Raw genomic sequence first — 27,401 nt, forward strand, 5'->3', positions numbered from 1 at the left:
TGGTTTTGGTACATTAAACCCCACATATCAATCAATGTACAGAAATGTCAGGTCTAATATGTTTTGACTTAATCTGCTTGTTCCTACTTTCAATGCAAATTCTCCCAAATTTGGCATAAATCATGCATATATTAACCGTCTGATGAGACATTACAAGGTGGAGCTTGTAATACCCATACAATCATCACTCAATTGCTATTTGAGATCTCTGCTACTACAAATAACCCAGTCTACATCAAATCAATAAAAATATAAAAACTTTATTTCAGTTCAGTCTACAAAAACAAAGCAAATGAAAAAGGGCTCTCAGTTAGCAATACAACAAATGTCGAGCAAAACACAAGTGTTACTGTGAAGCAAAAAGAATTCTAAGAATCGTGTTAAATTGATAGTTGAGATTAAACATACTTTAACTGGAAACCCAAGTAAGGAGGAGAGAATAGAAATGCTGCGCGAAGAAGTAGTGAAAATATAGCCATAAAAAAGGGGGCATTATTTCTCTTGAACAACATGCAACAGTTCAGCATATTATCTGCCAAGAGTCTGGCTTTGAAAAGCTGACTGCAGTATACGCTTTTACAGAGGAATCAGTAGAGCCTAGTTTTAACTCTAGTATTAAACTTATAATACCAATCCATACAAACTGGGCGAGCAGAGGGAATACTGCCAAAAGCAAAATTTGATGCACTGAATACTATAGGCAATATTGCCTACAGGTCTTGGATAATACAATCAATAAGTACAGTACAGGCTGTTTCATGCTCAGAAATGTGAACAAGTATGATGTGGAAATAGGAAACTATACAGCTTTTCTTCTCTTCCTTTCCACTAGAAAACGGGGGTGAGGAAGGCGGTGGTCTTCAAAACACTCGGAGAAAAGTTAAGGCCTACAGTAATAGTTGAACTTCTGCCATATTTAATGCACAGTTCTTATGGATACTTCGATGAAGCCCACTTGCCAGGCACAGCACACTATAAAAACTTAGACACAAGTCCTCCATCAAGGAGGAACACTTTGGTTTCCCCAGATGCCATACAAAGGTACTGAAAGCTAGCAGCAAAGAGAGCTTTGAATAACTAGATTGAGATGCTTGGCCATGCGCTCCATGTCACGGGGAGGGTTTTGCTTCAGCAGTTCTTCGATCTTGTTGAACAGCTGCGTGAGGACACATTTTTCAGAGGACTGTGAGGCAGTGCCTTCTTTAACGAGGCTGAGCACCGCCGCCTCCAGGTATCTGCCAGCAAATATAAAGCAACATATACCTTACACAGTGAAAGTCACCATTACACCAGAAGGTCCGAAGGGGGCATACCACCACAATGTCTCTTAACTACAAGGTGTTTGAAAGACTCAACAGGCTTTTGCAGAAATTTAGAGTACATAAGATTTTTTCTTAAATGATAAGGGCATAGTCAACCAACACAAGAAGGGTCAAATAAATTTAAAGGGAGTCAGAATGCTAAAAAAAAATACCTAAGTTGATGTCAGCCGGACTTGTGCACATGACAAAAAAAATTAACCAACTATAACTATTTTTTTATAAATGTAACTTATTACAGATAACAATTACAGGTCCAAGAAAGTACTGATTGGAGAATTGTGGCAAGTAATGCTATGTCTACATTACTTTGCATTTTACTTTTTTATCATCTATATACAAGTATGGCTATTAGAATGAGCTGACTGATATCTTGCACTGTTCTTTGTAGCCCTCCCACCTTGTTCATCTTCACTAACAAGTGATTGCAAAAATTTTTGGTAATTTTTATCAGTGTCTCTTTGGAAGCATCATCAGCAATACTGAAAAATGGTCAATGTGCATGCAAAACAAGCCACAATATTTTTGTCTTTTGCATTGAGTGAAAAAAAAGGGGGAATCGCGGTTCCGCCACAAAGGTGTAGCAATGAGTGTGACAGAAAGAAATTCATACTTGGCATTTGTAGGATACATTTCCACTATATACTCACAAAATAGAAAATCTACAAGAGAAGTAATCACCTCAGTAAAAAAAAATCAGACAGTTTACCATGCTCAATCTAGCAAAAAAGTAGTAATCACCTTAGCGAAAAATTCCAAACAGTTTACAATACTCACTTTATCTTGATTGTAGTTTTGGTTGCAAGGTCTTCACTCAACTTCCCGATAAGTGAGAGCAGCACTGGTGTTTCTAGAGGACATGGATCCTTCCCAATGGTGATGGTAGGACACACCATCTCACATGTTGACACAACAAAGAATGGGTCAGCCGCTGACAGAGCCTGGATGAGAAAATGCATGTTGTTGAATAAACACTGGAGTGAAATTTCACTTCTTATGTGGTATTATTTAGATGTATATAGTTACTAATCCATTGTTTCAATCTTTCATTGAAGCAAAAAATAAGTGTTTTATGATTAATACAAAACACAATAAAAAATAAATAAAACAATAATGAGATACCTAGTGAATAATTAGTGTTAATGTTAACCACAGACAGCCAAAGACGTTGCAAAGCATGTGATGGTCGTTGCGCTTTGTACTAAAGTGTGTTTAATAAAGTAATGGAGCTGAGATTTTTTTATTGTAAGTTCTTTCTTGTGATATAATTAGAGGTCTTATATACCAAAATTTAATATGATTAGTATAATAAGGAGATCATAAGCGGAAGAAACTGCAGATTAATTTTGACCTCCTTGGGCTCTCAGACCCTTTGCAGCCTAAAACTTTTACCCACCTTCCATCCTTTCCGTAGTCAAACTAAACAAAACGAAACTCAAACAGCAGAAGCTTACTTATTCCTTAGAAGATTACACCTCGTGCAGTGAGAAAACACACACGTGAATCAACCACAAAACAACTTGCCGAGCAGTGCCCGACCACGAGCCGCTGTAGTCTTCTTGCACTGCCCGTAGCCCCCCGACAACGGACCGCAAAGGGTTAATGTGTCCCCTAATGAAAGTATGTGTAATGAAGCTAGACTGACATAATTGGCAATGGTATTTTATAAAAGCTTGCCACTATGGTAGGCTGTAACTACTTTGTGCTAGTAACTTATCTACTTCATCACCATCAGCCAGCCTGATCTAATTATGTTCTTTGCTCAATACATAGTTCGTGGGAGAATACATAGTTATTACCTTAATCCTTGAAAATACCTGCCCTTAACAAGAGCATAAAGCAGCTCAAGATATGCCAGTAACTTGGCACTCGGATTTACCATGCTGCTGCATGCAGTCACTGCACAGTTGTAGAGATCTATTCCTTTTCGAAATTATTATCATACATTCTTCCTTAAAACTACCATTCATGTCAAGCAGACAGACATGAAGACTGGTTCAATGATGCTTTGGGTATGGAGTATGTAGTGTTTGCAATATAGAGCATTACATAATACAAACAACATTTTATGGCATTCTAAAAGACTTTGTGACTGAATTCAGCAAGAGCATAAAGAACTTGGCTAATGTAGACTATTGTTTCAGTGAGATTGCTGCACATATGAACACATATTAAATAACAGCTTTTCTAATCATCTTCGTCACACACATAACAGGCAAATATGAGCGTGGAGCCTAAAATCTCTAAGCCTTTTTTCAACCACATCTGTAATGCGAGATTGCATTTTCTTTGTACCTGGGCATTATTATGTCACAGCTAAATCATAGAGAATGCTGTTCCAGAGTGTTGCTCATTTTGAGCAGCCGACCAGAAAGCCACACTGCCACACTGGTCACGTGTGGCCACAGGTCACATGTGACCACAGGTCACGTGTGAAGTACTGTAAGAAGGCCATCTGTCTGTTCCTCTCAGGCTTCCCCTTACTTTTCTAGGTGATAGCTTACTTGAAGACTGTGTGATTAACACTGCTTAAACTGGCTCAATATGTCCTTTATTGCTGCAAAAATTACCAAGGGTATTTATTTGTTCAAGATATGCTAAACATCAGAAGCACTGAGGTGAACTGCATTAGAGCACTCATGAACAGACCTGAAAATATTTTAGCTGTTGTTGACTCTTTAAATTTGCCTTTGTTGATTATTCAGCTGTTAGAGAAAGCTTGTACAAATTTACAAACATTACCATAATTTTTGGCGGGCCACCATTGCTGAATATGAAAACTGTGGATTCCACATAACAACCTGCCTTGTAGCATAACTTTCAGAGAAACTTTTACACTTACCGTTTTAGACTGAACTTTCACATGTCCATGCAACGTCCCAAAAGCATTACCTTTACTAATGTTGCAGTTCTTTTGCAAGGTTTACAATTCTCACTTAGTCTTTGACTGGCTTGTTAGTGAACTGGTGACACTTCTCAAAGCGATATCATTAAAAATTTTAACTTGTAATGGAGGCCTAGTGATTTGGCACCACCAGCTCAATCTCAAAAGGCTTCACAAGTGCAACAAGGCTCTCTAAGTATCCATCTCACCACACTGCTCAGCTCCTTGCATCTGTAAAATTCAATTATGTTGTTGGCTGCATTTAGAATTTTAGGTGCTCTACTCATGGTAACCCATGAGTGCTAAGCACAAATTCTGGTATCTTGTCTTTAAATATAGCCTTCTTGCTTTGCCAGCTCTCGCTTGCCCATCACAAGTATGTTAATGTCTTTACTGCATTATCAGACAACTGGTCACTGTGAAGAAGGCTAATTAATTAACTGTTAGGATTTAACATCCCAAATCAGTCCTACAATTATGAGAGACTTTGTAGTGGAGGGCTCCAAAAATTTCGACCACCAGGAATTTTTAATGTGCATCTAAATAGAAGTACATGGGCTTAAGTATGTTCGCCTCTGAAATTCAGCTGTCGCAGTTGGAATTTAATCCCACAACCTAGTTTAAACAAGGCTGTCAGGTTTGCGCACAAACTGTCATTGGAAGCAATTTAAAAGCCTGCAAATGCGAGCCAGTTAGCACGTATCCATAGTTTAAAAAACAGTGCAAGGTAAGCACGAACAAGATGCATAGTGCTAGTCCATGTTTACCTTCTAGTGTTTTTAACTACGGATAGCATTGAACAGTTTGGTGGAGGTGTGGGGTACATCGATCTGGATGACCCAGCTCTACCGATTTCGCGATAGAGGAGACGCTTGGCGGGCATGCCACCGCAGCTACCAGACATGGAGGATGCAGGAGCAGGCCAGAACAACCTCGCCACTGATGAGCAACACGCTCACTCGCCAGAACAAGCTGGCTGCGGCACGCCGAAACGTCAACCAAGGACCTTTTTGGGGCAGCCGGATGACGATGTGGAGGATTGGCTCAAGCACTACCAAAGAGTGAGTCACAGCAACCGCTGGAGCACTGCTAAGCAGCTCGAGAACGTGGTGTTTTTTTTCGTTGGCACCGCAACTCTTTGGTTCGACAACCACAAGAGTGCATTGACCACATGGGACATTTTTGTGGACGAGCTGAAGATGTGTTTTGATGACTCGACTGCTAAGGTCAAGGAGGCGGAGCAAACGCTTTCACACAGAGCTCAGTTACCTGGCAAAACATGCACCACCTACATTGAGGCCGTCGTTGAAGCTGTGCGAAATCGCGAGTGCGCCCATGCCTGACGAAGATAAGGCAGGTCATCTCCTCAAGTGAATCGCGTAAGACGTGTACAATTTTCTTATCACTAATGAAGACCTACACACACCTTCCGGCCTAAGAAAACACTGTTTAGCGCTTCAAACACTGCCGAGCGTTTGAAGCGCTAAAGAGTAGGATAATCCTACTGAAATTTGAACGTCTTGACAATGCGCCCATGATTGCAAGTGTCAACCTTCCATCGCAAGACAGCATCTCTTCGATTATAAGACGAGTGGTTAAGCAAGAACTTGCTCTACTGCAAGCTGTGGACACCGCCAGTGTCTGCCACCACTGTGCATTCGACCAACGCCCCCATAACCACCGGTACCTCGGATGCGTCCGAGCTACTTTGAGCCTCGCCCGAATTACACCAATCGGTTCGAATGAAGGAGTGAACGGCCACTCGAAAACCAAAAACGCAGGCAAGCTGCATCACGGCAATTTACTCCTCAGCCGCCATCTCCCGGCTTTTTTCAACCAACGAGCTCTACCTCACTGGAGACGACTAGACATGACACCCGTACTTGCTACAACTGCAGGCTACCTGGACACATCACTAGGTACTGTTACCGTCGCCAGCAGTGAGCTCCACGATTCAACGTGTACGTACTATATGTGCCTGCTCGCGAGTCTCCATCATTTCAGAGCTCTTTCCAATGGCAAGACGCAGAACGTGCTGACTCGCCTTGCTCCGACCGCAGCGTTACCGCACCACCCGCACGCCAACAGCGATCCCCGTCCCCGCGTCACCGCTCGGGGATGCCACCACCACTGGGAAATTAGCTGGTGCGACCAAGGAGGAAGGAAAAACAACAAATTGTCCTTCCTCTATGGCTGCGACCGATGGGGGTGAGGCCGCAAAATCATCTTCTGCAAGACCCCCTTGTGTTGTAATGGTTTAGAACAAAGTGAGTGATATTGTAGACGATGTGAGTACTGTTGCATTAGTCGATACCCGTGCTGCAGTTTCTATAATGAGCATGTCTTTTAGAAATCACCTTGGGACGAAAGTAACATTTGCTTGGAATTGGAGTGCTACGTTCCGCGGCGTAGGGGGAGAAATGTTGAGCCCGGTTGGTGTTTGCTCTGTTTTAATTTCTGTAGAAAATCAAACATTTAGAGATGAACTAACGGTGCTTGCACGCGCAATCCACGACGTCATTCCAGGTATAGATTTTTTGTGTGAATGTGGCTCCACTCTAGATTGTGGTAGTGGTGGGATTGTTGTTCGTACCATGTTGCCCTCTCCATTGACGGAAGGTACCATTCATGACAGCTCGAACATGTTTTACGTGTCTCAAGATGACTGCTTGGCCCCGCATACCAAAATGTTTGTGTGCGTAAACTCTTCACGTTTTTGTGTGGGTTCTTAGTACAGTTTAGCCGAGCTGAACTTCAGTAACGCACTTAAGAAAAATGTTATTGGGCCTTGTTCCCTCGTGCTCGCCGTTGATGATTGTGCCAATTTGTGGACTGTGAACACAATCACTCATAACAATATAATCAAATATCAATGTATTATAATACACGATTTTAATGTACTTTCATTTCCCAATCATAGGTATACTAAAAACTAATTTCCACATAGCCATCTTTATGGCATGTTGGTGGAATGACTTTGAAAGCACAACAACGGATAGAGCATGGGACGCGTTATTCAAAGGTTTTAGGTTCGGTCACTGCCCATGACAAGTTATCTTTTCGTCCACTTTTTTTTCTTCACAATTACATTACAATTTCTTCTGATAGCATCCCCTATACTTCCCTTGGCATAATTGTCTGCAAGTTCTCCTTAATATTCTGTCTAACAAAGAAAAACTAGCCCTTAAATTTATCCTTCTTTCCTTCAATAACATAATAAAGCGATTTCATCAAACAGTCTTGATTTAAAAAAGCTTTCAACTGCTTAAAGCCTCTGTGGCTAGCAAAATTCTGCAAAAATTTCAAGAAAGTCAGGCGACACAGAAGACTCCTCAACACGTCCTTTCACATGAAATGTTCCATCAGCAATCGAAATTTGTTCATCCGAATCACACATGCGGGAAACAATACTGTGCCATCTGCCGTGGCCTTGGGGCATGAGGTCACCCACACAGGACTCTAGTAGTAAAGGCACAGGCACTGTATTAATGCTAGTGTAACTGAGAATGTAAGGGAAAAGCGCATATGCCAGATGACTACTCTGGTGACTAAGTCAAGTTGACAGTTGGTGCACTTGGGACAAGTTGAGGTTACGAGTGCTTTGATGTCATGTACCGGTATACAGGCACATACTCAAAAGAACAGGCATTAACTGCTGCGTCGGCTTATGAACAAGACAAAATGCCAGTGATTATAAAAATGCCAGATGAAGCTCGCTGATATTGAAGATGAATTGGAATGCTCTATATAAAATTATCTCCATCCGAAAGCCTGCCCTTTGTTTTTGTGGGAGGAATAAATTGTATCGAGCTTTTCATTGTTCCTTTAACATGTGGCCACTGTCTGAAATGATTGTGAATGCTAAGTGCCATTAAATATTGCATCAAGTGTCTGGGGCTATAGTATAAGTCACACAAATTGATTGGATGGTGTGCATTGCACTAATGCTTGGCCATAAGCACTACATGTGCCACAGGTACCACCATTTCAAACTACACAGTTAGGTACTACCTTCTTGCAATGTATAGATAACTACTGATGAAATACCATCACTAGGAGCGACATGGAAAACTATGGCATTTTCTTTTACAGGTAAAACACCAAAACCTTCGTTTTAAAAAATTTCTACATAATGAAATATGGTTTCAATATGTTGAGTTTTCACTGAGCAAATACTCTAGAGGTTGAGTAAGACCCGTAGCATAAAGCACAGTCGTGAGAAAAGCTAACATTAATTCCTTAAGACACCAGGTTCGATGGCACTAAACAGTAAACAATTCAGGCTCCGTAAGACATGCATTTGTGGCTTGGTATCTACTACACACCTGAAGCTTTCCTGGAGAGCCACCTGTGGACTATTGGCTTTTTTTGCAATGCACTCTACTTTTAATTTACTATATCATATGCTCATTCAATGATCTAACCCATGAATTTGGTCACGACCTTTTATTCTTCTCTGAAGTATTTACTGAACATATCACCAAAGAAACGACAATGACAGCAATGATCCTACATGTTCCCTACCTCTCAAAAATGCCACAGCAACTCTTGACATTAGATGCACCAAATCTAAACACAGGGCAAACATGGCAAGAGCCTGCAGCCCATCATGGGTTAGCGGTACTTAGCCAGGTGGCCAACTGCTCAGTTGGCCACTAGTTGGACAGCGTGCACATGTAGGCTTCCAGAAGAGAGCTTATTGCATGCTTGCACTGGCAGGTTTCAGATTTGGCTGCTCCATGTTAGAGCAATATTTTTTCTAGCTGTATAATAAACCTGTGTTGTTCTCTCCTGTCACCTTTCTTTACTTAGTTTTGTGCACTGAAAGTCAATGCCTGAAAAATTTCAAACGTGTGATCAGTTTTTCCATGGCCCTTTAAGAAATTTAACCACAGAGTTTTACCATGTCTCAAGACAAGTTGTGCAACCATTCATTTTTCGAAATTATTACAATTATTAATTTGTTACAAAGCTACCACTAATGTGGCTGGACTCACCTGCGAGAAAGCCATATTATACTGGCCCTGCTGCACTAAGAATTTGATCTCGTGCAACACCACATGGGGGTCAAGAAGCGATACATTAACCTTGAAGCAACTTTGCATTCTTTCAGATACATCTGCACCAACAGCCTCTTTCACTGCACCATACACCGCTTCTGTCAGACTGTCCACAAAAGATGTGTTCTGCCTGTGGACCACAGGAATGAAAAAAAAGTTTTCATGGCAATTAAATTTTTCATCATACACAGATGCAAAACTATCATTTTATCTCTTCAGAGCTTGCTTTGTAGATACACAAGAAGTGAACTCACGCAGCTACTGCCTCTAGAGCTCCAGACTTAAAGTTGGCCACACTCTTTCTCACAGCTTCATCAAATTGAGCTTCCATATCTGGTGTTATCAGGTTGGCTTTGTGGTCGCTAAAAAATGCCTGTAGCCTGGTATGCAGATTTGAATCTATATTCTTCAAAGCCTTCTTAGCATGACCTCGACTATCCTCCACAATGTCCTTCTGAATTTCTTGAAGAACTGTAAAAGGAAAAATAATCACTGAGCACTTTGAAATGCCCAAGTCAGTCAAAAATTATGGGAGTGCTAGCACATGTTACCTTTCATTTCTTACCCTATTTCAAATCTGTAAAAACCTTTTTTTCATACTAACCCATAGGCATATGTACCCGAGGCAGGGGAAGAGAGGGGCAGGAAGTCATTGAGTCTTTTAGAAAAGTTAGACAGTGGACGGACAAGGCAGTGGACTCGAGCACATTAGGAAGGCAAGCTTGCCCCTCAGCCTGATCTACCAGATCAGGTAGATAGTCAAGGACCACGGTTTTCCGGACTGAAGAGACAGAATTAACAGCTGGACTAGTTGATGCTGACTAATCTTGAATGGACTTTTACAACACAAATCAGATGGCAAAGCAGTACACACGGCAGCGCTGCTCAACTTTACTCTCAGCAAGAATGAGTTCAAAGAGTTTCATGTAAGCACAATCAGCTCATACTACAATAGAAAATATTTATTATATTACACTCATATGAATTCATTTCGCCAGCTGCTATACATAGCCATTGCCAATGGATCAGCAGACAGCCTTCTTGAATTACATTCAGGAGGAGATGCTATTCAGCTATACTAAAAAAAAGGTTTAGCATATGAATGCACTGTTTAATATGCACATGCCATTTTAACAGATAAGGTTTTACAGATTTATGATGCTGCGTAACAAACAGCAATTTTGTAGCACATTGAAAATTTTAGCAAATGTCAAAGAACCGATGGCCAATGGCATACTTAAAATACTAGTTAATGCTCTTCATTTTTCTGTAGCCGTGGCACTAACTGGTCTTTACATGAAGGATAATTTTCTGGCCATTCCTTGTAGCCCATTGCAAGCAGTTGCTAAGTGCGTTACTCTGAAAATTTAAACTAATCAAACAGCTAACAACAAATGTGGAAAGAAGAAAATAAGAAAACAATGTGGCATAGTGTAATGTTATAATGGCCCACATTAAAAAAAAATATGAAATTACCGTTTTCATTGGCATATTTACTTAGAGGTGCTGTATAAATAAGATGTGTATAACCACTGTACTATGCCTCTAATATTATAAATTCTTATTTTAAAAATGTTGTGGTTGACAATTTAACAATAAAAATAATCACACACTGGAAACATTATTCATTTGATCGTGTCTAACAATAAACAGCCCTTGAAATTGGGCTCTACACAGTAGACTCACGATAATTCGAACTCTGATAATTCACACTTTTGGTTAATTCAAACATAATTAAATTTTTTAGTTGGCCTTCTATTTTTTCAATGTATTTAAAAGCCTCTTAATTCAAACTCCATGATTTGGTTAATTCGTACTTTTTGCAGTTCCATATCAGAACATATCTGCTGCTTTCTGACTACTATTTAAAAATTTGCATGCTCATATAATCCTAACAGTCTAAAAATGAAAAATAAGCACCTCAGGCTTTCAAGGAAAAATGCTTTGCTAGTAAACAAATGTTTGAAACGAAGCACACGCATGGTAAACCATGATGCTTCCTAACTGATGTAGAGAGCTTTGTCCTGAAGGCACATACTATAGCAAAGAAGCAGTAGGCAATTCACGATTTCTTTAAAAGGTCAGATCAGCAGTAATAGGCTGGTAAACTTGTACACGTCACACCTCTGCTTTCTGTTCATTGCGTGCAGTTGGGTTTCGCAATTGCTTAAAAAATTTTTTAATCTGATAAAATCAACGCCTAATCAAAATGTGTGATGTCACCTTTACAGTCATATACGTGAGAAGTTCCGCTAATTAAAACAAAATTCAGAGGTCCCTTCGAGTTTGAATTAACGAGGGTCGACTTATAAACAGCTTATTTTGTTTCCTACTCCCAACTTTCACTCTTTTATTGTGTCCACTTGCATACTGAATGTCCAACAACATACAAGCTTGTCATTCTTAGTCGATGATGTCGGGTGACCGCTTCCCACATTATACTAAAGTATACTATAGCATGGCAAAACACAGGAAACAGCTCGAAATGTCAAACAGCTTAGCTGGCCACACTTTATTAGCTCATTAAAAATAAAAACAAACATGCCTCCACCTGATCCTGTGGCTGGCACATATATATGCTACAGTTGGCAGCAGCGGTTGCGGTCGCAAACAAGTCGCTAATCTACTGCTACTTTCGTCACAGGACAGTATATGCGGAACTGTCTACGAGCCGAAGCAAGGAAAGGATATCGCCTCTGCACGTGTATCGCCAGCGGACCGTTTCGTCACGACAGTGATTGGTGTGCTGCGTCTGCCCTCTACCGGCCAAGTTCCCGCATATAAGCAAGCATCGCTGGCGCCGAGTCACAATTGGCAGCAGCGGTTGCGGTCGCAAACAAGTCGCTAATCTACTGCTACTTTCGTCACAGGTTGGTCTTATTTCTCCACCCAACCATACTTCTTTTGTTCCGTGAATACCGTTGCCGCTGCTGCCCAATCGTGTGCTGTTGTACAGAATGCCGACGAACGCTGAGTTGGCAAAAGAAATTGAGTGTTTACGCACTGAGGTCGCGGCGATGCGTGACAGCCTTAGTATGTTCAACGAGCTTGTCGAGAGTGTTAAGAAGCAGAATTCCGACCTCGCTACTGAAAACAAGGCTTTGAAAGATGAAAATAAGCAACTGACACGAAGGGTTTCTGAACTTGAACAGTACTCCCGACTAAATAATGTAGAAATAAAAGGCGTCCCTGCAACAAAAGGTGAAAGCTGTCTGGCAGTTGTTCAGTCCATGGGTGATGCTGTAGGGTGCAAGATTGCACCTGAGGATCTTGATACTGTGCATCGTGTGCCAGCCAAAAAAGACACGAACATTATCGCGCGCTTCTGCTCCCGAGAAAAAAAGACTGAGTTCTTGAAAAAAGTACGCAAGGCCCGCTTGACGACTGCGGCCCTTGGGTTTTCCCAAAACAATCAGAAGCCCTTATATGCAAATGATCATCTCACACAAGAAAGGAAACGGCTGTTCGCACAGGCACTTGAACTGAAAAAAGCTAAAGGCTGGAAACATCTCTGGACTGATCACTGCATGATTAAGGCCAGAAAGACGGACGACAGCCGCGTCTACCGTATCTCTAGTGCGGGTGACCTTGCTGTGTTGGCCTAGCCTACCAGTATTGCTATTTACTGCTTCGTATTTTAAACCTACGCAACAATGTTTTCTTGTCAAGCTCTGAAAAAACATTTCAGTGATAAAAACCCAAAACTATCACTGATACATTTGAATATTCGCAGCCTACGTAAAAACCACAACAGTCTCATTGCATTTCTTTCTTTAATTAATCACAATTTCTCATTTATTGTTTGTCTGAGACGTGGTTGTCGCCGGACGACAGAAACTTGTATGCGCTATCAGGATACAATGCAGAGTACTGCTATCGTGCTACACCACGGGGCGGTGGATCCGCCGTTTTTATTAAATCGTCATTGTCATACAAACGCCGCAATGACCTTGCGTTTTCTAATATGTTCTGTGAATCTGTATGGATAGAATTTGACAAGAGTGTTTTCTCAGTCGATGGCCGGAACACAGTATTAGGGTGCATTTATCGTTCGCCAGCATCTTCACAGTCTGAGTTCTGTTTACAGTTCGATAAGTTGTTGCACACTATTACGAACGAAAACAAAAATATCATCATCTGCGGAGATATCAACGTCAACATTATCGACCCTACTAATCAGTCATGTTCTGATTATCTCGGGTGTTTACATGGCTACGGTTTTGAATCTTTAATAACCACTCCCACCAGATGTGACATAGCAGGATCTAGTACGTTAATTGACCACATATTAACCAATTTTGCTACAGACAATACAGAAGGAGTCATTGAGCACAGCATAACGGATCATTACCCTATATTCCTGACTTTGGGCACAGAAAATTACAAGTGTAAGGAAAACAAAGAGAGGATATCTTTTAATTCTCAAAAATTCGTATCTATGGTACAATCAATTGACTGGACCGTCGTAATAAGTGAATCCTGCGCTGAAAAGGCTTATCAGCTATTTTTGACTACAGTTACACAATGCATTAACGAATGCACGACGGTACACATCACAGCTCGTCATTTCAGTAATCCCAGAAAACCTTGGGTTACAAGGGCGCTACTTCGTTGTATCTTGAAGAAAAACCAACTTCACAAAAGAGTGTCTTGTGAGCCATTTAACTCTAAACTTAAAATTCGTTTCAAGAAATATTCCAACACGCTTGCAGCCGCACTTAAATGTGCAAAACAAGAATACTTTCAGAAAAAAATTTTGGATAATGGCAATGATACGAGGCGCAACTGGCAGGTCATAAACGAATTCTTAAATAATAAATGTCGTGAGCAGATAACGAAAATTAGAACTGAAGCAGAAACATACAGCCATCCAACTGATATCGCCAATGCGTTCAGTGAGTATTTTAGCAGTACCTGTGAATCTCTGAGAAATCCCCCATTACCAACATTACCTCGCCAGCCTTATTCTTTCTTCTTGCGACCAACGAGTGCAGAGGAAGTTCTTCGTGTTATAACTTCGCTCAGGTCCACGGGACCTGGTCTTGACTCTGTTCATCCATCCCACATCAAGTTAGTCTCTAGTGAGCTATCTCCTGTCATTGCAAATTTTGTTAACAAGATGTTTAAAGCAGGCATATTTCCCGATTCCCTAAAAGTTGGTAGAATAACACCTGTTCACAAAAAAGGTGATCGCGAACTTCTGAGTAATTATAGGCCCATTTGTATTCTTCCATTTTTCAGCAAAATAATCGAGCGTCTTATGCATACAAGATTAATATCCTACCTGACAAAGTTTAATCTGTTGACATCTAAACAGTACGGCTTTCGGCCTGGCTATTCCACTGAGCTTGCGCTTCTAACCCTCACCGATAAAATAAAAGGGGCAATCGACCAAGGCTTCGTAGTTGGTGGCGTATTCATAGATTTAACGAAAGCTTTTGACACAATTAATCACAAAATTCTTATACATAAACTTGAATCGTATGGCATAACTGGCCCTGCACTTCAATTTATATCTAGTTATCTCTGCAATCGCACTCAAGTTGTTCAGATTGACGGTAAAGTTTCAGCAGCTAAGAAAGTAAATCAAGGTGTTCCTCAGGGCTCAATCCTTGGCCCGCTGCTCTTTTTGCTATTTATTAATGATCTACCTAATGTTTTGACCGCTACAGATTGTATCTTATATGCAGATGACACGACCATTTTTACTTATGCTAACAATGTCGATGAGCTACAACGAAACATTATTTTTTGAAATCCTTGATAATTTATCTTAATTTAGATCTACATAGTATTTAAATATTTATTTATTCAGCAGCCATTCATATTCGATTTTTAAACAGAAAGAAAGAAATTTTGGGCTCTAAACACGCAATTTGTTTTCAACTGTGTTCATTTCAAGCAAAGAAAAACAATATACCTATGACGTTAGTCCTGGAAGGCAACACGTCGAGTGACTCGTCAAACATCGCAGTGCTTTCACGAAAGTGATTGGCTGCAGTCATAATCAGACCATTGTGGTAAGTCAAGACATCTTGACTATGCAGAAGGTTCAAATGATGCATTGTATCTTGTTCAAATGATGCATTGTTCAAATGCATTGTATCTTGCGCTTCCTTTCCCACCAGTAAAAGAAACTGGCAAAAACAATGTACACATTGTAAAGCCAATGCATCTTGAGATGCAGCATCTATAGATGTTACGCCTCGAGGGTATATATACCGCAGGCATAAATACGTATACATCTAATAAAGAGAATAGGGAGTGATGACCACCAGTGTAGTTCAGTTGGTATAGCATCGCTATCGCAAACGAGTGCTCTAGAAAGCGCGCCTCCGATTTCTAATAGCTACGTCAAAACCAGGCGCCAAGCAGACGCGATAGAAGATGCTGCCATCATGCCGACCAACCTCTTTTTATCGCCTAGCGATCTCTAGAAATATCGAAAGGGGCGAGTCTTTAGTTGCGTCACGAGTCGCGGAGTTTTCGAGAAAGGTCCCGCCCCTTCCCCAGCTTTGGCTGTGCATTGCACCTACGAAACTTCGAGAACCCAGGACAGATGTATAGAACCGAGCAGCGGATGGAGGCGATCAGGAGATGTAGCGTTTTCCACCTGCGGGCGAAGGCTTGTCTTACTAGCAGGAGAAGAATGCGTGTTTACCGCCAATGAGCGAAGACGTATTCTTCAGTAGCAGCGCATGAATGGCCAATGTGTTTTCGGCGAAGAAGTTTTTGTTATTGAAATGCGGTCAGTTGAAAATGAAAGAATTTTCTGGAAGAAAAACTTCGGATGCAGCGGGACGACAACTGACGCTGGACTTTGAGTGAGTGTTGCCTGGAAGAGAACATTCAAGCTTTGTTCCAAGAACATTAGACTAATTTTGTTTGACGAACTTTCTAGTCCATAAGTGTGCTTGGATAGTTAATGCATGAGATTGCAATGTAGCCCAAGTTGTTTATTGTGTCCGTTGTTTTGAATTTATTGGAGTAATTTCTGAGAGGTGTCGTATTGATAACTGCCGAGTGTGCATGTTTGTTTGTTGATTGTTCTGCCTTATCTGAGAATATATTTTTGGTTTTGTTATCAACTCTCGGCTCTGTCTTGTTCTTTAGACCACAGCTAGCGTTTGCTGAAACGCCAAAAAGACCAACACTAAATTGTCCTTGCATTAGTGGTGCAGTTCAGGGGGCTGATACATCAGCTCTCGGAATTAGCCTGGCGATTGTCTCCCTATTTAGCGGGACACGTGACTATTGCCTTAATGGTATATATACCCCAGGCTTAAATACACATATATATACCTAATAAACAGGATAGGGGAGATGACCGCTAGTGTAGGTCAGTTGGTACAACATCAAACACGTTATTCGAAGGTCACAGTTTTGGTTCGTACCAGTGGGAAGTTATCCGTTTATCCACTCTTTTTCACATTTATATTACAGTTACTACTAGTAATATATGCTACACTTTCTTTGGCATTATTTTTTGTTCGTTCTCATAAATATTTTTGTACCTATGTCTTACAATAGCAAGCAAAAGATTCCCTTCAAAGTGTAGCCAATCAGCTAGTCCTGGCCTTTACTTTTTTTTTTGTATCCAGAAAAGGGCAGTGAAAAAAGTGTATTTCTTCAGAGACTATTTATGGGTTATGGATCTTTGAAATGCATAGCTGATTTTTGTTTTTTAATGTCAATGGTTTCTTACATACCACTTGATTTTTAAGAGTCAACATTATCTTTAGCAACCAGATTCACAACAACTTGACACTTATTTTGACCAACTGAGTATACCAGTCATTATAGTAAAAAATCTGATGCCATGTTTCAATCACACAGCACTGTACATGCACAATGTGCAAGCACACAAGCACAAATGCCTGCACCATACCTAGACTCATACAGTTTACACAGGAGATCAGCACTGCAGTACCTTTTGAATACATTAAAAAATATATTGGAGGTGTGTAAGTGACGCTTTTGAAAAACACAAGGACCAACTACTATTGAACTGTCTGTAGTGAGGAATTCACCATCTCGTGCAAAAATGGCAAAAATATTACTCCCTCTCCCTTTCACAATGTCATAGAACTGATTACTTGACAAATGGGCCCGGCAAATACTGGCCAATTCCTTGGTTGCAAAAACTCTCAGTAGTAGTGTTTCTGCTAATTCTTAGTTACTAAACGAAAATTGTGTTCACAAGCTCAAAATGAAGGAAACATTTTGTCCATGTTCTCGCAGTGTTAACTGACTGTCATCAGTGTCATGCACTGTTCCCACAATCATATAAGATGGCACCAAATACTACTATTTGCATGCACTTTCTCAAGAGGACCGTGTACTTATACTTGGGCACACATTAAGAAATCCAAGGTGGCCGAAATTTCTGCTGTTTCCCACTACGGCATTCCTCATAATTATATCGTGATTTGGGACATAAAACTCCTATCACTGCATGCACTTTCAAAGACTATGTGTCTTAATCAATCACTTGCCTCGTGTGCTTTAACAGTACTATCATTTGCGTTTCACAGCATTTGCACATTTGCCAACACATGCTAGCTCTCCTTCAGTTTCTTTGCACCGGCCACATGTATTACTACATATTGCACCAATTTAAAGTGCATAAAAATGAGCAATATAGATTTGGTTACTGACTGTTGATTAAGCTGGCACAAGAAAAGGCCAGTTTTCATCTCATACTCATGTACATTGGCTTGACTGGAGCATCCTAACAGAAGCTACCACTCCATTCTGTTGTGCAACTAGCAAATGCACAATAGTTCTGTGCTTATGCTTTTGCTACTAAGTGTAAGCATGGTAACTATCACTAGTGCCACAATAAACTCTCTTAACATAATCTCACTGGAGAAATGTTCTGATAAATATAAGCTCTGAAATCTCAGTGGGTAAGTTAATGTGAGTGCATAGCAACACTAAACTGCCCAACATACCCAGAGTGTTTCATGCCTCAACTGTAGCAATGCCTTTATTAAGAGAAAATATGTGAAAATGCAACAGGTCATGATGCACGGGGATAGAACAACTTTTGGACAGGGCACCACCCCCTTGACATTATCTTTATGTACCACAAGAACATGTCTAGTTGGGGCTTGGTGAAGGACATAACTAATGTGGCTAGAAAAAAGTCCTCCTCATTCTGCTGCCACAGCATTTGTGAAGATGAACAGAAAAAGCTGATCAGGGTGCAATAACTACCTATAACTCCATTTATGCTAGAAGTGATTCTAAAAATATTTGAAAGGCTATTCATTGGTGAGGTTATTACACTGTTAGAAATGTATTTAAAGGCCCTTCTAAACCATACAAGCTGAAGTTACATTGAGAATCGTAATACTTACTCTCTTTAAGACCCTGATCAAATGTCTTTGAGAGCTGCAAGGATATGTCCCGACAAACAAGGTCTATTTTTCGAATGAAGTTGTTCTGCAAAACTTCTCGGCACACATCATTTATCTCTACGCGAAGTGGGGGATTGATGGTCCGAGTCAGTGTACCAGCCATTGCCTACATGACAAGAAAACATATTCAGTGAAAGATTGACATTTCATTAGAAGCAAAAACTATGCACATCATACTAAAGATAACCAAAAGGAAACAACAAGGCAGGTTAACCTATGTGTTATGGGTCACACACACTTGAAAAATTATGGTAAACGTGATTCACGGCTCTTGCTAAGGAAACAATCTGGACGAATTGTAACAGACATTTACACAATGAATCTTGTATGCTAGTGTAGACCAATGTGAAAAATATGTGCAGCAGTAAACTCCACAGTACTAGTACTACTGGCACATGAAAGCTACATATAATAAATCCAGTCAGACTAAATAGAATACTTAATATGAAAAACTCCGGTACAGTAAAACATGGTTCATACCCGACAGGAATGCCATACAACTACACACTAAGCACTGGTGTAGTAATTTACAAAGAAAGTTTTGTTTCCTGATATGAGCTGCTACTGACAACAAACACTATGATGCCACATGTAAATCTTCCCAAAAATTTTACTTTAAATCCTCCCCCCCCCCCCCCCCACCTTTTCTTTTTCACGACCATGTGATCGCAATGCCAGGAAGAATTTCGAAACTGGGGTGGCACCACCGCCCGGCAGCATCCCCTCCTCCTCTAATATTGGCACCAGTTGTAAAACAAATGGAAGTCGCAAAAGCTCCACTTGTACAGACTGCAAGACTCATGCACATAAAAGCATGAATTTTAATTTGCACCTGTTACTTCAGCTGCACCAATCAAAATTAAGAATACAGTGAAACGTCCTTTCTTCACTGTTCTCTATGAACACATGGCCCCTTCCAACATAACTGTGACAATGTGAGCATTGAGACAACATGATTCATTGCAGAATGTATGAGCTGGCAGCAACATGGGCAGGACAGCTTCTTGCAAGTGTCTTAGCTTTTACTTAGCCATTCAACATTTTGTTTTAGCTCTTTTGTTACCATGCCTATATTCAAATTGCAAAGCTGATCGGTGCTGTCACTCAAAAACTTCAGCATATCACATTTATTTCTCCTTCATTCAGCTCCTCCTGGTGATTAGTCCAGACGCTGCACTTTCTGACAGTGATTTTCGGCAGGCCTTTCAGTGAACCAATGTGTGTGTGTTGTTTGGAAAGCAAGCATGGCTGATGCACTTAAGAGAAATGCTGGCCATTTGTATTTATACTTCACCACCATCAAAGTTCCCTTACCAAATAAACTCTTTCTAGTCTTGTATCAATGTTGTCTGGAAATAATTACCCAAAGTTCATGCCAGATATTCATGAGAGAGCCGTTATTTGGAGACTGGGAATTCTTATTCTACCAAAACTACGCAGCTGTTCAGTAGTTGGTTTTGTTAATGACACCTAGTAGTCCCCGCCGCCATGCATGGCTGCCAACCTTTGTGGGCAACCTTAGAGCTACTCTGGTTAGGTGCAATGACCACGTTTCTCAGGCATGAGGTCTTCCTATCAGCTGTGAACATCTCTTCACATCAATAGGGCTGCCCGGAGCACATCTAGGCCCTCCACTATGGAGTGGTACAAAAAGTTTTAAGACTGTCCATAGTTTCATTATTTTTTACACTGCTGAAGTGAGCAATACAATCTGGAAAAATACAAATAAATATGCTTGAATTCATACTCACGAATGCTAACCTAGGTACACAGACGTGGCTTATGGAAAGAAATTACACCAGAAAAATTGATAAAGTTCCTTTGACTTCTGATTTATATGGGCATTGTTTACAATCTGTGCATTCATCTGCATTGACACATCCACACAATTTGAAAAACTAAAATTTTGTGCAAAAAGAGCATGAGCTCACTTGGGCCTCAATGAAAATACAAAATGCTTTATTGCATGGCATGCGCAATAAAGCAGTACCTAGTTTCAGATTTTTTTTATGGATGTTAAGAGCAGCATTTTATAGAGAATTTGTTACTTCTGTACGATTTTTTAGTCATTTATGTATATCCAGAACGTTATTTATTTTGAATTTTTATATGAGCAGTGTTTTTTATTGTGTTTACCAACTGGCAGCAAAAATTAGTTTCAAATTTTTATTATGTTCTATAATAAATTTCCTTCTATGCATACTATATTTTTTGGAAAGGGTGTTATATTATGCATAATTTGGTATGCTGCAATTGCAACTGGAGGATTCTTCAAACTGGAAAAATTTCTTCCCAGGTATTTCATAAAAAATGTCCATTTTCTCACTTTTTTTATGGTAAAAAAAGAGTTTACTAAGCCATAAAACAAAATGGCAGATACATGCTCTTTGCAGGCCTTAATCCTACTTTCTTTTCGCCTTAGATACATGAAACTTCATATGCGTCTTGAAAAAAGGCTCACAGTACCAGAAGTGCACCCACCCCCTACCTTTGTCACCCAAGACAAATGAGTAAGACACTAACCTACAAAGCAAATGAAGCCTGACCAATTTTGCCAAATAATAAAACAAAGTTACACCAGTTGAACACATACCTAAAGAGCATAAAATGTTTTAATTTGTCTTATTTCGTGAGTATGCCTAATTTAGCATGGAAAACCTATTTTCAATACAAAGTCTATAAAAAATTTGTTTCATTACTCTATGCACAAATAAACCAACCTTGCTCCTGAACCTATTTCTAATACAAGTCTGTACAAGAGTTTCAGTTTTGTTGGCCTTCCTTTTAATCTCGTGCTTTGTAGACTCGACAAGCTTACGAACAGCTGAAAAAAATCATGTGAGAAGAGAATTATTAACAAGGCATTTACAAAATGTGCAGAATTCACATGCTGAGTGTTCACTTCATTGCGAAGTTTTTAGCAATAAAAAGCTACACAGGATATATTGGCTTGCAATTTGTAGTGCTAAAGCAAAGTTGTGAATAAACACAACTATTAAGGCTGCATATCTGCGATTCTAAACAGGCTAGTTATACCACTAGCAGAGGTCTGTCCAATCACAAAAATTATACTTAGCAACAGTTTCTCATGCATCCACAGATTTCGACACAGTCACATTGATCAGCAAAAAAAAAAAATGACGAGCAGTACAGTACGAAATAAAAAGAAGCCAACTTGGCAACTTATATGAATTTTCCTTGCTAAAAAAATTATACTATTGCGGCATCATTGTGCATTCCTACTCTGAGTCGAAGCTCTGGTGTCCATGTTTTTCCCAGTAATCATTGGTGACTTCATAAAAACAGTGGAAAATTTCACAAAATGCAACCCTAGTTGGGACAAGCCTGGTTATATGAAAAAATGTGGAATAAGAAAATGCAAGTTGCAACACCACCCTGAAGTTCCCGCATCGGTTCACTGGGATGTCATAGATTATGACAGCACCTACAAAAGCCTACTTATTTCTAAGTAAAAATGAACTATACTGATGCTTGAGGGAGGCCAGGCACAAGTTTTAGCAAATTTTGTGGAGACAATATGGCCAAAACGCAAGAGAACACTTCCAAATCAGTGATGCCTAGTGACATTGACAAGAATATTTTGGAATGAACTTTAAAATTCAATGAAATTAATTTTTTCTCCATTAATACCTACTACAGAGAAATTTAAGTAAAAAGCATTAAAAAATGTAGCAGTTTAAACTCATTTCAGTGCACCTGTATATTCGCTTCAAAAATGAAAAGTACCACTTACCAGGAGCAACACTTTTCTTGAATTCAACAGCGATAAGATTTTCAATGCGAGGGGCAAGTATGGTGGACAATTTGTCGGCTACAATGTATCCTTGTCTATTAATGCTAACCTGCTCCCTTTCAGTCATCTGATGAACGCAAGCTTTTGCTCTCTCACCTAACATGCATTAGTCAAAGAAAAGAACAGCCAAATAAAAATATAGTACCCCATGATGGACAGTAATATAAAACAAGGAGAAAAATAAAAGAAAATGATGCCTTCAAAGGATACAGTGAAATTTGTATGTTTTGTTTGTAGCCTTGAAGGATGAAAGCTTAGTGGTCCAATGCAACATGTCTTTTTCGATCTTGAGGGTCATTTGACATTGCTGATCCAGTTGAGTGCTGAGTCCACTTACAATTTGAGAAAGAGAGTCAAACTCCTCTATCAGTTTAGACATCGTGAGCTTCATCTTGCTTACTGCAGAAGCAGTTTCTTTTTCAGTAGTCGGAGGTGCATTACCCTCCACAGTGTCCCTGTCTCTGCAAAAGCGACATGCCACTTAGTCGTGAAAAACTAGACAGAAGTATCAATACTAGGCTCATACATGTTTTGAAAGTCAAAGTACAATTGTTTTTAAGAATGTACAATAGCATCAAGTAGAAATATTTTCTGCTAAAACTACTGTTTTAAAGTATGACAAATGAAATTTTATTGCATTACTAATAAAAAATTTGATCAGAAATTTACATTTCTGATCACATTAGATTTCTAACATGTGCAAGACTTCACAACATTACAGCAACTGCAGGCACACCTATTTTATTATGTAATGTTCATTAGTCCCCCCTTTTACTGTTTTTCTTTTTTTCTATTGGTGCAAGGGCCATTTGGTGGCCAAAGAGTGCCAGTACATAGTGATGAACGTCAACAGTGGATACATTCAGTGTCTGTATACAAGCCTAGAATTCTTCCCTGTAAAAGCGGGTAAAACATACAAGTATTAAAATCATGACTGTGACATGTAATGTGTGTAGTGAAAATGACCAGCAAAAGGCTGTGATATATTAAAAGCTTTGAAGAGGCAGTACGAACACTTCTCATGAAACGCCTTTGTTTCCAAGCAGTGGCGTAACTAGATAGGACGGCGCCCAGGGCAAATATATTTCCGCGCCCCTCATTATGCCCGTGATAATTTCCGCGCCCCCCCCCCCCCCATTAAAAGCGCTAATGTAGGCTTCCGCGATTGCCTACTGGCGCGCGGCGGGCCATTTCGGAGGCCAAGGGCCACCAGTTCTGATTTCGATGAGCTACGCCCGCGTTTTTGTATAGTATTTTTCTTTTTTTATTCAAACTTCCGGAAGTCCCTTACCCGTCATTGTTCTCTTCCAGTCCACACTGCAAAAATCTTGACGGCACGGGCGCTTCCCAGGCCCAAGTTTCTCGTACCTAAGCTTTCGCGCTATTTGTGCATCCCAAGGAATGCAGGGTGAGTACAAAACAAAGCAACCAGCTAGACACCGCGCCCTCGGGTCTGGTATGGGGGTTAAACTGGTCGGAGTGTTCTGCCGTTTCGCTCCGTTCGCTGTTCCATTGATGGAGGTCATCCTTGTGCGGCCGCATTCTTTCAGGGAAGTTCTTGGTTTCTCCAACGTACGAAGCGGGGCAGTCGGCACATGCTGTCGGGTACACTACGCTCTGCGCTTTTTTCGCAGGTGCGTGTTCTTTGGGCCAAAGGATGAACCTGCCCATGGCGGTGGATGGCATGTGGGAAACGTTGACCCCCGCCCTTCTATTGCTTTGCTGGCGCCCGCGATGCAGGGAATCAACAAACGTCGCCGTCGTGTCACGCTTTCTCCGTCTTTCCTCCAGAGAACTCTGCGAATAAACGCCTTTGTTTAGCCTTTGGTGCCGAGGTCACGGATTATATTCGCCCTTCCTTCCGCCGCTGCGTGGACGATTAGTCGTTGGACGATCGGCTATTTCGTTGGAGTTTTCTGTTCTTACTCAAAAAAGGTGCATTCGAACTTTTTTATTTTATTTTGTTTACGTACGTGGTTGGTTTCAGGGAAGCTTTCAGTAAGTGGTTTGGGAGGCTGGTGGGGTTCGCTGAAACTCATCTAACCCAGTGCTGCGGAGCACAAAACAAAGCTTAGCCGAGGGTCATGGGAAGGCACGGAGGTAGCGCAGCAAAATGAAAATAGAGGATCCTTTTCCCGATGCAAAAGCCATTGCGGCAACCCTTTCCTTCACCACCATCCCCACTTCCAGTCGTACATTACAACCTCGCCCCTCCCCCCTTCCAGGCGGTTTTACGGAAAAAAACATTGACAACCTTTCCAGGGGGCGCCAACCCGAGGACTCGGCTTGGCGCCCCCTCCCTAGTGGCGCCCGGGGCACTTGTACCCCCTTGCCCCCCCCTAGTTACGCCACTGTTTCCAAGGGCCATGAGTCAGGTGCTTCTTGTGATGCATCTACCACAGCAGTGGTCTCCATTCAGAGATCGTGCTTCAAATTACCAGGGTAAATCACGTGAAAAGATTGAACATCTTTTTAAAAAGTTGAGAGTGATTCAAGGCTGAAAAAAGGACCCCTACCAATGAACATCGCTGAATGGAGTGGCATTTGCTCTCGGTAGGGTAATGAGAAATGTTTTTTCTAATAGGGTCTAGTTCACTGTATTGTATTAATATATATGAAGGACAGTACGGGGTTCACCACATTTGTCGCACATGGGTGGATCACCATCGGAGAGATGTGCATGTGTACTGTGTGTGTGCACTAATCATAGCCTCGTAAATGTTACTTGTGTACGGCGTGACTTGGATACTGCTGGCCAGTCTTCAAGGTTTGGCTTGACGACATGTAGCTTATTTTGTGTTTGTGTGTCCCATAAACGCTGCCAATACGCTCTGAGTTTTCGTTTTACCAGGGGTTTTTGTCTATAGTGGAGGGACAGCTAGGGAAGTATCAGCAGCGTTTTCATGGACAGATGCAGCAAGCTGGTCCGCCAATACATTTGCCCTTATTTCGCAGTGCCCTGGCACCCAGCACACCATGACATGCTGTTTCAGTGTGTAGACTGTGCATAAGAGTGAGTAAAGTGAGACAAGGACAGAATTTTCATGTTTTTTCAGGGTTTTCAGCACTTTTACCCCACTCAGGGAGTCAGAGTATATTACTGCTTTTTGTAGTTTTAATTCTTTGATGCATTTGACTGCCACAAACATAGCATAGGCCTCTGCAGTAAAGATGCTTGTATTGGGATGCAGAGCACCAGAATCTGAAAAGAATGGGCCGATTGCAGCATAGGACACAGAATTGCGAGTTTTGGAGGCGTCAGTGTAGAATTCTGGACAGGTGTATTTGAACTACAATTCGTGAAAATATGTACATATATGTACAATAGGCGCATGTTTTGTTACTTCTAAGAAATATCTATCACACCCTACAAGCCGTCACTGCCACGGTGAGAGTTGCATCGCAAGAGGAATAAGGCGTTGAAGCATCGAGACGTTTGTTTCTTCAGCCAACTCTCTAATGCACAGCGAGAAAGGGCGCGCCACTGTGGGCCAATTGCAAAAAAGTTGAGCACTGGACAAGTCGTTGATGGTGGAATATGTGGGCTGCTCACTGTTTGCATTCACTTTTAGGAAATACGTAAAGGACAAATATGTTCTCCGTAGATGGAGTGACCACTCATTTGATTATACATAAAGGCTTTCAACTGGGCTTGTTCTAAAGATGCCTGTGGAAAGCCGGATGCCTAGATGATGAACAGGGTCCAACATTTTCAGAGCCCTTGGCGAGGCTGAATGGTAGACCATAGTCAAGGCGTGAATGCACAAGGCTTTCGTGCAGATTCATGAAGCACTTTTTGTCGCTGCCCCAGGATGTGTGCGACAGTACCTTCAGGATATTCATTGTTTTCATGCATTTATTTTTAAAATGTTTGATATGTGACACGAACGTTAGTTTCTCATCCGAGATTATACCTAGGAACTTATGTTCTGTGTTTACAGGCAGATGTTTGCCCTTCATGACAATCTGAGGATCAGGGTACAAGCCTTTTTCCATGCAAACAGGACAGATGTGTTTTTTTGTGAGTTAACTTTGAACCCATTTTCTTCAGCCCATGTAGACACTTTGTGTAGAGCAAGCTGAACCTGTTGCTCACAGATTCTGAGGGAACACGATTGAAAAGCTATCCTAATGTCATCAACATATGCAGAGTAAAATATGTTATGAAGGATGTACAGACGAAGAGAGCTCGTATTTATAATAAAGAGTGTGGAGCTCAGTACCCTCCTTGTGGCACTCCGGTTTCCTGTACAAATGTTCGGCACAAGAACTTGTCAACTCGAACGTGGAATATACGATCAGACAGATAACTTTCGATAATATTGAGCATATTACCACCTATACCTATATGCGAGAGGTCTCTCAATATCCCAAACTTCCACGCCGTATCATAAGCCTTCTCCATGTTAAGGAATACAGATAGAAAAAGCTGGTTATGAACAAAAGCTTAACGTATGCGTGCCTCAATCCATATGAGATGATTGGTGGTGGATCGGCCTTCTATAAACCCGCACTGGTATGGGTCTAGCAGTTTGTTTGATTCTAAGAAGTGGAGTAGGTGGCAATTAATTATTTTTTCAAAGACATTACAAATGCAACTTGTTAACGCTATAGGCCTGTAATTTGATGCAGTTGAAGGATCCTGATCCTGCTTCAAAATTGGAATTAAAACAGCTTCCTTCCAAGAAGAGAGGATCGCACCAGAAAACCATATAATATTGTAAAGAGAAAGGAAGGTTTTTTGCGTTTCGAAACGTAGTTGCTTTAGCATCTCATACATTATGCAGTCAGAATCTTGAGAAGATGTGTTACAACAGTTCAGTGCTCTGCAATTCTGCTAAGCAGAAAGGCTCGTTGTAAGCCTCAGTTTTTTTAGATTTTCTTTCTGGGTTTTGTTGTTAT

At 40.8% G+C, this 27,401-nt stretch overlaps 1 protein-coding gene across 8 annotated transcripts in view; it reads right to left on the bottom strand.

Moving 5' to 3' along the window:
- Positions 1-240: 240 nt before the first annotated feature.
- The window catches only part of LOC119177140 (enhancer of mRNA-decapping protein 4), a 99,823-nt gene continuing 72,662 nt past the window's right edge, over positions 241-27,401 (bottom strand). For all 8 annotated transcript variants that reach the window (XM_075878176.1, XM_075878184.1, XM_075878180.1 and 5 more), the window contains 8 exons: positions 22,710-22,960; positions 22,440-22,595; positions 21,406-21,509; positions 18,626-18,791; positions 9,518-9,734; positions 9,201-9,393; positions 2,097-2,260; positions 241-1,235 (listed from right to left, as the gene is read on the bottom strand). In XM_075878176.1, coding sequence (XP_075734291.1) covers positions 1,052-1,235; positions 2,097-2,260; positions 9,201-9,393; positions 9,518-9,734; positions 18,626-18,791; positions 21,406-21,509; positions 22,440-22,595; positions 22,710-22,960 — 1,435 coding nt within the window. In that variant the 3' untranslated portion in view covers positions 241-1,051. The remainder of the gene's footprint in view (positions 1,236-2,096; positions 2,261-9,200; positions 9,394-9,517; positions 9,735-18,625; positions 18,792-21,405; positions 21,510-22,439; positions 22,596-22,709; positions 22,961-27,401) is intronic.

This window comes from Rhipicephalus microplus, chromosome X (genome assembly GCF_043290135.1).
Source record: "Rhipicephalus microplus isolate Deutch F79 chromosome X, USDA_Rmic, whole genome shotgun sequence".
Lineage (NCBI taxonomy): Eukaryota > Metazoa > Arthropoda > Arachnida > Ixodida > Ixodidae > Rhipicephalus > Rhipicephalus microplus.